Raw genomic sequence first — 12581 nt, 5'->3', positions numbered from 1 at the left:
AGAATGTGCTAACCATCAGATAATTGCACTCATCTCCCATGTTAGCAAGGTCATGCTGAAAATCTTGCATGCTAGGCTTCAGCATCATGTGAACAAAGAACTTCTAGATGTCCAAGCTGGGTTTAGAAAAGAAAGAGGAACAGAGATCAAATTGCCAACATTCACTGGATTATAGAGAAAGCAAGGTAATTTCAGAAAAACATCTATCTTAGTTTCATCGACTATTCTAAAATCTTTGAATGTGTGGATCATGAAACACTGTGAAAAGTTCTTAGAGAGATGGGAATACCAGACCATCTTATCTGTCTCCTGAGAAACCAGTATGTGAGTCAAGAAGCAACAGTTAGAACCCTGTATGGAACAACTGATTGGTTCAAAATTGAGAAAGGAGTATGACAGAGCTGTCTGGGGTCACCCAGTTAATTTAATCTATACGTTGAGCACATCGTGAGAAATGTTGGGCTGGATGAATTACAAGTTGGAATCAAGATAAGTGGGAGAAACATCAACAACCTCAGATATGCTGATGATATCACTCTAATGGCAGAAAGCAAAGAGGAACTAAAGAGCCTCTTGATGAAGGTGAAGGAGGAGAGTGAAATAGCTGGTTAAGACTAAATATTAAAAAAAAAAAACCTAAGATAAAAAGAAACACAAAAAACTAAAATCATGGCACCCGGCCCCATTCAGTTCAGTTGCTCAGTTGTGTCCAACTCTTTGCAACCCCTGTGGACTGCAGCACGCCAGGCCTCCCTGTCCATCAATGACTTCCAGAGCTTGCTCAAACTCATGTCCATCTAGTCAGTGATGCCATCCAACTATCTCATCCTCTGTTGTCCCCTTTTCCTTCTGCCTCAATCTGTCCCAACATCAGGGTCTTTTCCAATGAGTCAGTTCTTTGCCTCAGGGGGCCAAAGTATTGGAGTTTCAGCTTCAACATCAGTCCTTCCAATGAATATTCAGGACTGATTTCCTTTAGGATTGACTGGTTTAATTTCCTTACTGTCCAAGGGACTCAAGAGTCTTCTCCAACACCACAGTTCAAAAGCATCAGTTCTTCGGTGCTCAGCTTTCTTTATGGTCCAACTGTCACATCTATACATGACTACTAGAAAAATCATAGCTTTGACTATATGGACCTTAGTCAGCAATGTAATGTCTCTGCTTTTTAATATGCTGTCTAGATTGGTCATAGCCTTTCTTCCAAGGAGCAAGCATCTTTTAATTTCATGGCTGCAGTCACCATTTGCAGTGATTTTGCCTTGTCTCTCATCAACATACAATTGGAAAGGTTTCTTTAAGTCTGGTAGCCCTAAGGCCAGAGCTCGGACTAACTTTGTCTTTATGGTAAAAGAGTTAATGATCAGGTAGGCCTCCAGGGTCCCCAAATGAGCAGAGGAGGGAAGGGACAAATGCGGACTTTTATTTTCCCCCTCTACATTCCTTCACTAGGCCTTAGTCCTGTAGGAGGCTCCTTTAATCCTGTGTTGCTATGGTGACTACCTGAAACTAACTTTTTCAAACCATGAGCTTCAATTGCTCAACAAACCCATATATCTTGCTAATGAGAATGTCCAATTGTCCTTATGTCCTTCTTAAGCTATGTTAATGAAACAATGTATCTTGCTCTGGACGACATGTTTCTCCTTCTTAACAGAAACAGGTTCCTTCTGGCTAATCTTGCTATCTTAAAATTTATGTTTTGGGAATGGGTTTGGTAAGACGTTTACAATCTTGAGCTATTATTAGTAACCAATTGAAAAAGTATATAATACCTTGCTAAAAACTAGCAAGGGGGGTTCTCTCCTTTCCCCTTCCAGTGCCTCTTGCTGGATGCTTTTTTTTATTTTCCTATTTCTTTTAATTGGAGAAGGCAATGGCACCCCACTCCAGTACTCTTGCCTGGAAAATCCTATGGACAGAGGAGCCTGGTAGGCTGCAGTCCATGGGGTCGCTAAGAGTCGGGCACGACTGAGTGACTTCACTTTCACTTTTCACAAGGAAATGGCCACCCACTCCAGTGTTCTTGCCTGGAGAATCTCAGGGACGGGTTTGGGGGGTGGGGGGAGCCTGGTGGGCTGCCGTCTATAGGGTCACACAGTCGGTCACGACTGAAGTGACTTAGCAGCAGCAGCAGCATGGCATATTGGTGCAAGGCAAATTGCCCTGCTCCAGAAGTGGCTCCCGATCAAACTGGGTTCCCTACAGGGTCTTGGATGGTGATGCCAAGCTAGGCTCCTGTGCCCTGGGTGTTAACATAGAAACCCCTAACTGATATTCACAAGGAGGGGAAATGAGCTAGGGCAGTTGGAACACCTGCCAATGCAACATGCTCCCTCGGTGGAGGAGCTGGGTTGGTCAGAGAGGGTTTAAGTTCTGAAACAACATATCCTCACTCTCATTTTCTCCCTCTCCCTCTTGTAGAATAGGTATTTCCTTGACTTTCTTTCCGGATTGCTGCACCATAAGGCAGCACCCATTTGACTTTTCTTCCTGATGTAATACCATAAATGTCTCTACCTATGGAATCTCATCATTTTTACCTGCCCTTTCACAAAACAATTTTAATTGTGAGATCATATAATAATTAATTGAGCCATTTAAGGGCCATCGATTCCCTGATTCTAGTGTATATTGGGACCACACACCATCACAACAGGATATCATCTCTTTCTTAGTCATAGGCCCACAGCTATATCTTGCCCATTTATTTAGGATACAGCCCAAACAGCCTTCGTTAGGGACAGATGGAGTATTTCCCCTATTGATAAGTTCAAGAATCACAAAACAGAAATTTAATGCCAAAGGCACGAACAGACTCCATTATGAATGGACACAAAACCAAAGCAAATGAACCAGTTCACAAAATCAGGTAAATTCAACAAGGTATCCTTTGTTGAAAGGGTACTCCCTTTCAAAAAGGTACCCCACAGATTGGCTTTTCCTTTAAAGGAAAAATCCAAATTGAGAGGGGAATATGTTCCCAGCTGTACACACCAGAGCAACTTACCCTAGGATATGGAGCCCATCAGCTCCCAAATGTCAGTTCCTTGCTCCAACTGCCAAACGGTGGGGCAGCCCATGCCACTTCAGGAAATTCTGAAGGGAAGATCCTCAGGACAAATGTCCTGGCAGCTGCTAAGGCCTTTCCTGAAAATTCCCCAAGTGGGGCCAGCTCACCACGAGCAGCATGGCTCCTGGCTGGCTCACCAAAATTTGTTACTGAGCCCAAGTTCATTCTGCTCACCACATGACAGGTCAATAAATCAAGAGACAAGTTGTTGGAGCAATGAGTGATGAGTTATAGGAAGGCTAGCAGACCAAGAAGATGGTAGACTAGAGTCTCCAAAAACCATCTCATCTCAGTCAGGGTCTTTTTATATACAATAGGGAGGGGGAAGGGGCTTTCAGTGGCACCAACCAATGGCAAAACAGGGCTATAAGCTAGTTGCTGGTTGACAGTTGCTCACTTGGTTGGGTGGGAGGGGTCGTCCCACTGGGGTGCCCTGACCAACTGCTGAGTGGGACTGTTATAGCTGGTGTCTGTCTTAATGGAGCATGCAGGCCGGAGCCAGGGAGGGAAAGGCCCCTTATGCCTTAGGTCCCATGTGGGACCACTGCTACAACACCTCAGCATGGCAAGTGTAATGTGACTGCTTTTCACAAGCAGCTCAGGATCTCCAGAAATATATGCTATGCAAACTCCACAGATGACATTCTGCAAAGTAAAGGTGGAAGCAAAGGTGAAAGCACAAAGTAAGATGGTGATAAGGTTTTTTGAAATAATGGTAAACCTGGGATTAAAAAATATTGTTTATCAATAATAAACAATTACTGACTCTAAGTTCAGTGCATCTTTTGCAGATTACCTCCTTTAGGGTTTGTGGCAGCTCAAATCTGGCAACAACTTTGTACCTGAGTAGTAACTGTGGGTGAGTGTGGGGAGCACTTACTCCTCCTGAACACATACCTCAAAACGGATATCTTTTCAACGATTTTTAAAGATAAATATATTAACATGATAGTTGCTGAGCCTATGGATAACCACAGAGATAGCAGTGTGAAACATTTATGCAACCCACCATTCCTGGTTGTAAGTCATACAGAAACATATACTGGCAAATATAGGCTAAAAAGGAATTTATTGGAAACTTTTGGAAAGCTGATAGAATTATAGGGAAGGCTGGAGGAACAAGCGCCAAAGATGCTTGGTGATAGGGTCTGCATGGGGCCTCATTGTGCTGACCTCGCCAACAAAAGATAAAGTCACAGTGACCCATGAAATTGATCACATTGCTGAAGCAACATCCTAGTTTCACCGCTGGCACTTACTTTCCCAAGACTACCCGATCACCCTACCGTGGGACACCTCTGACTCTCTCAAGACTACGTGACTGCCGAGCTCCACTTGCAGGCTAAAGATAAACTAACCACCCCACTTCAGGGGACCCAGTTTCCCTCTACTGGGTATAAGAAGGATTCTACTGGGTTTCTTTTGGAGAGCCAGTCACTTTCATTTCGCTTTAATAAATTTCCTTTTCTTTGCTTAACTGCCCGGCTTGTTCTCTTCTCCGCACTGGCCTTACAGTTGGGAAACCTTGAAGGCTTGAACCGGCATTAACGTGCTGGAAACTGCCACTACCGCCACTTCTGAAAGGGCTGCCAATTTGCTGATACTGGATGCAGTAAGCTGCTGCTACCTGTGGCCGGCCCCTACACCAGGGAAACAGCTTCTTCCCGAGGGTGGTGAGGCTAAGGCGAGTGGCTGTCAGTCCTGGCGAGGGGCGGGCCTCATGCCACCTCGCCACAGCCTTCCGCCCTTTACTACCGGCATTAGGACCCGAAGTAGCACAGAATGAGGCGCGGGGGAGGGAGTAGGGGAGGTCTTCGCGCACAGCTGACGTAATCAGCCCGCGCCAGCAGTGGCCCGGGTTGTGGAGAAACACGTTTCTCGCTGGCCTCAACTCTAACCTACCATGGCGGCCCGCATACAGCAGTCTCCTCAGCCTGGCGGCGGGAAACGTAAAGGCAAGGCTCAGTATGTGCAGGCCAAGCGGGCTCGGCGCTGGGATGGCGGTGGGCCCCGCCAGCTGGAGCCCGGGATACAGGGCATTCTCATCACCTGTAACATGAACGAGCGCAAGTGCGTGGAGGAGGCCTATAGCCTGCTCAACGAATACGGCGACGACATGTATGGACCAGAAAAGGTACCAGTCCCAGGGAGGGCGGGCCTTTGAGGGAGAAGGGAAGGGTGGCAAGCTAGTTGCGTGAATTTGGCCGCCAGAGTGGCGGTGAGGAGGCGTGGTCTCGCCTAGGAATATTTCCCCCCGCCCCCGCCCTATCCCTACCTGGTCTTGTACTTGAAATACTTGCACCTCCTTGTTTTCCACCCCCATCGTTAATCACGGTGGCTTCCAGTATAGACTGCTTTCTTCGGTTCGGGCGTGGTTTCTGAAGCTCTTTCAGAAACACATATTTCTCATCGTAGCTTTGGGAAGTATTGCTCACCAGGACACTGGTTCAGGTTCACACTTCATTCGTACTTAAGGTTTTTGCCACCATTTGGAACCGTATCGCTGTAATACAGTGTTCTGTCTTAAGCGCTAACATCTCTAAAATAGTGGTTTGGGTTCTAGTGCTAGTTTCTTCTCAAATGCATATAAAAATGCATTTCAAACAGTAAAAATATAACAATACCGTATGAAATCTAGTTGTTCAATTTTGGAAATAATTAATTATATTATTGGTTTAGGATTGGGACGAATACACACACATGCACACCCCAGGGAATTAAATGGAGGAGCATAGTACAAAGGTTATTTAATATAAATTCAGGTAAGGTACTGTCATTTACTAGCTCAAAGGATGAACATGTTATTTAATTCTGCTGAGCTACATAAAAAAATGTTCTGGGACTTTGGAAATGGCTAAAAAAATTGCGTATGTACATAGAATAACATCCCTGTAAACAAAAAAAGCCCCATAAATGTGTAAGATTAGTGCCTGATTGGTAACCACATTCATCACTGGTGGAGCAGAGAACTGGGCAACAAGTGTATGTCCTGTCTATATGGATACCTTGAGCAAGTTCTATTTCAGTAGTACAGTTGTAAAGGATTTTTAATTTCATAACTATTTGGTTTAATCTTAGGAAAGCAGAGTGTAATATCAGGCACAGAGCTATTTATTGATAGGGTTAAAGTCCACCCTGAAATGATTCATCTGGTGAGCACATTTCCCTCTGTCCCAGACTGTCAAGATGCTTTAGAAAACAGTTTCAAATGATATGTATGGTAGTCTGAGGAAACTCCCTTCTTTCTCCACATTTTGGAGGAGGTGGTGTCTAAATAAATCGTTTTATTGTTAATGCATCTTCTGCCCCTGGGGGCGGGGTTTACATAAATAGTTAATTAAGAGTTTTTAACATGAGCTGTTGTGGCATTTCTGCTCATGAATTTTATGCAAGCAGTTTGCAGACAAGGATCAACAACCCTCTGGAAGTGAGGGAGAAGATGATGATGTGGAAGCTGCCTTGAAGAAAGAAGTTGGTGACATTAAGGCATCCACAGAGATGAGGCTAAGAAGATTCCAGTCAGTGGAGAGTGGAGCCAATAATGTAGTCTTCATCAGGACACTTGGAATAGGTGTGTCTGACTAATACACTTTAAGATTATTGATCCTATAATATCAGGACATCACCCTGTCTCTGAGAACACTGCCTACAAAATGGCTTCATGGGCATGGCTCAGTTAATCATTTGATTGCATCCTCTCTGTGTTAGCACTGTGTTGGCACTAGGCATATGGAAAGGCGAAATGGGGTAGTGGACTAACCTGGGCGTAGGAGTAGAAACCTGTGTTTGCCGTTTCCTTTGTATTTAACTTTAGGCAAAGCAAGAGTACATGGTTCTGTCTAAAAGGAACAGATGCTACTCAGCTCTCCCAGTTTGGAATGGCTCCAGACATTTGGGAGTGTAGTCTTAGGAGAGCCAGATATTCTGATTTTTTAAAAGAAGTTGGAAATCTGGAGAAGTTTCTATGTTTTTAAATGTAGTTAATTTAAAAATATTGAAAACACTGCACAGCCCCAAATAGAATTGTATGTAGTCAGGATGCTTCCTAAGGACTACATTATGATCTTGTGGCTCAGGGATGACTCTGAGGTCTGAAATCTAGACTTCTGTACAGACTTAGCTAATGGATTGATTAAATCTTAAGTGACTTGAAGATATTTGTTTTGTTTTTTGCAAAACATGTTCTATTTAATACTTATTAGTTTGATTATTGCTGCTGTTACAGGAAAACAACAGTATGACATTGTCATTAGATAAATCAGACATCATGAATAAATTAACTCCAGAGCCTTCATGAACAATTGTTTTTGATAAAAGTAAAGTTATTAGATACAGTATTATCTGTACTATTTCCTTTTTGAGGAAAAAAGGGCTCTTATTAACTTTCTCAGGATTTCATTTTTTATATATTGAAAGCATTCAGAGAACTTGACTCAAGTGCATGTAAAATAGTGGACTAGTATATGCATTTATATATATAGTATAGTATAACAGAGTGCACTAAAGAAATATTGGTTGGAAGAAATGATTGGTTAAACTTGTTTAAAATTTATTATGATAAGTTTTTCTAATCTACTGTCAGTATATGTCACTGCCAATGAAAACTCTTTATAGAGAGTCTGAAGAGTTTAAAATGTGTGAGGACTTTGAAACTTATGTGTTTGTTTTGTGCTGATTTTTTTCTTTTAGAACCTGAGAAATTGGTGCATCATATTCTCCAAGATATATACAAAACCAAGAAGAAGAAGACTCGGGTTATTCTACGAATGTTGCCCATCTCAGGCACATGCAAGGCTTTCTTAGAAGATATGAAAAAATACGCAGAAACATTTTTGGAACCATGGTTTAAAGCTCCAAACAAAGGAACATTTCAGATTGTATACAAATCTCGGAATAACAGTCATATGAATAGAGAAGAAGTTATCAAAGAGTTGGCAGGTATGTTTTCTTAGTGATTTTGCAAAGATGTGCCGTGGTAAATATTTGCTTTTAAGATTTTTTTTTAATATTTAGGGCTTATATTTTTGAGTGAGAGCAAGTATTTTAAAATGTCACTAAATAATATCAAGCCTAGCTTCAATATGTTGGGTATGATATTATTTTTGGTAGTTAGATACTAAAGTCTTCTCCAAATCAGAATTGAATTTTCTTTGAGGAAAAAAGGGCTCTTATTAACTTTCTCAGGATTTCATTTGTTTTTATATATTGAAAGCATTCAGAGAACTTGATTCAAGTGCATGTAAAATAGTGGACTAGTATATGCATTTATATATATAGTATAGTATAGTATAACACTACTAGTATATGTAGTGTTTCAACAACTACATTTCTGATAAGGTTAGTTATAAATTTAACAAATTCTAAATAGAGGGAGGTGAAAGATTGTTTTTGTATCCACCAAGCTTAACGGCATCTTTTTTTTATCTTGTTTTCCTTTTTGTTACAGGAATAGTAGGCAGCCTCAATTCAGAAAATAAAGTGGATCTTACCAATCCACAGTACACAGTGGTAGTAGAAATCATTAAAGCTGTCTGTTGCCTGAGTGTTGTGAAAGATTACATGTTGTTCAGAAAATACAATCTCCAGGAGGTGGTGAAGAGTGCTAAGGACTTGTCACAGCTTAACCCAAAGCAGGCAGTACAAACAGGAAATGGGAAAGAAGCTAAATTGGAATTTGGTGACAAATCAAGTGAAAATGACCCCGCAGAAGGAAAAAATAACCAACAAGTGGTACCAGAGAACAGTGAGGAGCTGGGTCCAACAGAATCAATATCTGAGACACATCTGGTGAATGAGGGGGTGGCTAAACCTGAACTTGCAAGTCAAGTCACAGAAAGATCTGAATCAAATGAAAATGATCTCTGATAGGAAAAGAAATTGTTTGGTCTTGGAGGTGGATTTTTCAACTGCAGTTTTGTGAGATGTTCCTGGGATTCCATATAAAATTGTGACTAAAAATACTGTTTTTGATATTGTGTTCTGCATAATTGTTTACTTACAGTAGTGGAGCACCTCTGCTAATAGTTTTGTTAGAGGTCTTTCAACCCTATATGGCAGTGTGCAGTAGGCCCACATGCATTTGGTTGGGTTAGAAGAGACTTTGGATAAATTGGTGAACACTGTTGCACAGAGCAGAGGGTGGTAGGGCAATGATGTTGGCCTCTCCCTCATGATTACCTTCCCCACCCTCCCCTTCTGCACTACCAGCTGACTTAAAGGAGTGAACAGGCTCTGTGAATTCAAATCTCAAGAGGGAAATTTCCATTCTAAGAAAGGAATTTTTGTGTATTGCAACTCAGTTCTCCCCTGCTACTTTGTTGTAAACATTGGACAAACATGAGTTGTATAGGTTAGAAGTGAATTGTTTTGTGAATTTTTTTACTTTGGGGGATTTTTCTTATTTTGTTTTTATCCTGCTCCCCACCCCCCCCCCCCTTTTTTGACAGCACCATAGGGCATGTGGGATCTTAGTTCCCAGACCAGGGATCCTACCCATAGCCCCTACAGTGGAAGTTATGCTCAATTTTATGTTGTAATAACATTTGTTACAAACAAATCTGATGGTGCAGTGGTGCAATTTTTGAAGGCAAGGTTTGAAAGAAAAATGTTCCATTCTAGGCATAGAATTACAGACATTTCTGATAAGGTTGGTTATAAAGAATGTGTCTTCTGAGTCACTGCAATCTACTAGTGCAACAGGGACTCAAATTCTTTATACTGTAAGCTACTTTAGAATGTAAAGGGATCTATAATCCAAGCTGTTCCATTCCATTGTATATCGTTTGTGAAATGCAACTTACAAACTGAACATTTGTTTTAGCAGTTGCAACTATAAATCATAGCCCCTTGACAAATAAAGATGATTATTTTAATGGCTTTGGAATACCAGGACAGTAAAACTTTTGTTCAGAAAAATCACATTCAATGAAAAACTTTAGAAAGCAAATTATTTAGTGGTAGAATTTTTTCCAGAAAATAAAAGTTCACATAATTGATAAGAATCTAATAATACCAACATTTAGCTAGATCAAGAAGGAGTACAAGAAATTGAAGACTTTACTGTCAGTATAATAAATTGACTTACGTGATGCTAAGGAGGTTTTGTATAAAAGCAGCAGCTTCTCTGTGTGAGCTGATGAATCAACAGATTTCATGAATATTTGTCATGCTGTAGCATTTGTAGGATTTGTAAATGATCAGGAAATTCAAGAAAACTTTTAAGTTGCTAGGAGCCTCTCCAAACAATGGTCAATAAAATTTAGTAGGTCTTCATATCTGAAAACCCAGTGATCTGTCATCTGTACTCCTAGTGCCCCATCGGTGGCTGGCTGCATGACAAGCTTTGCACCACTTTATTAAAAGAATATCCTGACTTTGGTAATTATAGCACATTGCTTTCTTCACAGTGTGAAGGAAAAGCTTGGAGATGAAGAAAGTTCTAAATAATGCTACAAAGGTGGTTAACTTAATTAAAGATGCATTTATGTTTTTAAAACAAAAGAACCAACTAAAACCTGAATGAAGAACATGTAAATCTCTTACATAGAGAAATCCAATGCTTATCTGAGAAAGAGTTATCCACAGGAGCTGAAAGGTGAATTACCAGTAAGTTCTAAGTACAAGAAAACACTAGGCCAGATTTTGCTAAATGCTTTGAAGATGAAGAATGGTCTCATTAGACATTTTTTCATTGCAAGAACAAATGAGCTGTTTTTATGAGGGCCTGGAGAAAAATATTTTTTTCTTTAAGGTGACAGTCTGGGATTAAAAGAAACTGACTTTGGAATAATTATGTTGCATAAGGCACTCTTGGTTTCCACAGACAATTGGGTTTGAGAATGAAGAAAGCAATGTCTCAAGCCTTATTTAAACTCTCCTTGAAGAATTACAAAACCAAATTAAATAGCATTTCCCCTCCTTTTCCCAACACTGTGACTGGGGGAGGAACCCTTTCTCAAAATCTCAGGCTGAGATTTTGTCATTGAGAGAAGAGGAAGAACTGAGAGTCCTATTCTCCCAATTGTGGATTTCTGTGAAACATGAGTATCCTTCAACTTGGTGTTCACACACACACACTTTAGTTTTTTCAGGGTTTCCTCCAGGGTAAAACTGAAAAAAGAAGAGAGATAACAAAGAGGATTGCAAAATAAAATATCTGAATTGAGAATACTGAGGGATTGTGAAATTAGCTTTTGGAGTTGGCTTTATTTTTTAGCAGTTTGATAGTATAAGTGTTAAGTCTTCCTGCACCAATGGCTGTAGTTGTTTATTGGCTACTGAACATGGAAATAACTTTTATCTTTCTAAGCTAATGATTCTGCTGGTTAACCAGACCAGAAGAATTTGGGATGGGGCAAAGAGAATAGCTTCCCAGGTGGCTCAGTGGCAAAGAATCCACCTGTCAATGCAGGAGGCGAAGTAGACGCAGGTTCAATCCTTGGGTCAGGAATGTCCTCTGGAGAAGGAAATGGCAAACCACTCCAGTATTCTTGCCTGGAGAATTCCATGGACTGGGGAGCCTGGTGGGCTACGGTCCATGGGGTTGCAAAGAGTCAGAGGTGAATGAAAGGCCAACCCATGCTATATGAATAGAAAGGACCTTGTAATGCAGATGAGGCTGGCACTTCCTTATATATTTTTAGAATGTTAACTCTTAATAAGTTGAAGTTACTTTGAAAGGATGATAAGAGCATTCTAAGTATCATTGGAGGAACATGAATAATAGGATTTTGGTGCCTTCATCAGACTTTTTCCAAGACAAAGATAATTTTATTTTGATAGTGCAAGACTCTGGGACTCTGGGAATAAAATTGGCTGTATGCATACAATTGTATGGAACTAGGTTTGTTTTATTTTGTCAAAGCTGCTACTCTACATAAAGATTTTGATATAGTAGTTTGTTTTAATCCCCTTTTATATTTGTATTTGGTAAGGCCTAAGTATGACAAAAGGTCTTCTGCAAATACAAGGTAGTACTGTGTTCTGTTGGAATCTGAGTTCATTCATTGAAAGATTTATTTTCAAGTTTACCAATTGTTTATTTCCACTAACGTTTGAGCATATTATTTTATATATGATGGGATTCCAGGGTGGGAATGGAGTACTTTTTCTCTTTTGATTTTTATTTTAAAAAATTACTTAACTCCACTTCAGTGTTGTGGTTTAGTAAACTTGTTTTGCTTTATGGAGGAACGTGTTAAATTTTATATTTTAAAACATATTTCTCTATCATTAAATATGATTTCTGAATGTTATTTTTACTTGTATTTTGCTTTTGATATGGCCAGATATTCAGCTTTTTTTTGTGTGTGTGATAGTTCCTAATGTTTTCAGAAAAATAAAATTAGTTCCCTAAAGACTAGTGTTCTCTGTCTCTACTTTTTCTTTCTGCCTCTTAGTAAAGCTCTTGCTTTATAATTGTAATTATAAAGTAGTTTAATCATAAAAGATGTTTTTATGTCAAATTATGTATTAAAAGTCATGTGCATTGTCCAAAAAGGAAAGATAC

General features: G+C 40.2%; 1 protein-coding gene across 2 annotated transcripts; it reads left to right on the top strand.

Moving 5' to 3' along the window:
* The first annotated feature begins 4702 nt into the window (after positions 1-4702).
* Positions 4703-12429, top strand: THUMPD1 (THUMP domain containing 1). 2 transcript variants are annotated; one of them, XM_069570285.1, is made up of 4 exons: positions 4703-5207; positions 6470-6644; positions 7763-8011; positions 8520-12429. In XM_069570285.1, exons 1-4 carry the CDS (start codon positions 4977-4979, stop codon positions 8936-8938), a joined length of 1074 nt encoding a protein of 357 aa, XP_069426386.1. In that variant the 5' UTR covers positions 4703-4976; the 3' UTR covers positions 8939-12429. The 2 variants fall into 2 exon arrangements, with proteins under 2 accessions (XP_069426386.1, XP_069426385.1); XM_069570284.1 differs by having other exon boundaries at positions 4871-5207; positions 6467-6644.
* The last annotated feature ends 152 nt before the right edge of the window (positions 12430-12581 follow it).

The sequence above is a fragment of the Ovis canadensis genome, chromosome 24 (genome assembly GCF_042477335.2).
Source record: "Ovis canadensis isolate MfBH-ARS-UI-01 breed Bighorn chromosome 24, ARS-UI_OviCan_v2, whole genome shotgun sequence".
NCBI lineage: Eukaryota > Metazoa > Chordata > Mammalia > Artiodactyla > Bovidae > Ovis > Ovis canadensis.
The sequence above is the reverse complement of the archived record's forward strand: the minus strand, read 5'-3'. Positions and strand labels throughout refer to the sequence as shown.

What these genes read in the sequence shown, in the direction of transcription:
- THUMPD1 (XM_069570284.1), top strand. Translation starts at nt 4,977, where the DNA reads ATGGCGGCCCGCATACAGCAGTCTCCTCAGCCTGGCGGCGGGAAACGT. An exon ending in ACATGTATGGACCAGAAAAG is followed by an intron (nt 5,208 to 6,466) that starts GTACCAGTCCCA and finishes ATTTTATGCAAG; the next exon opens with CAGTTTGCAGACAAGGATCA. An exon ending in AGTTATCAAAGAGTTGGCAG is followed by an intron (nt 8,012 to 8,519) that starts GTATGTTTTCTT and finishes TTTTTGTTACAG; the next exon opens with GAATAGTAGGCAGCCTCAAT.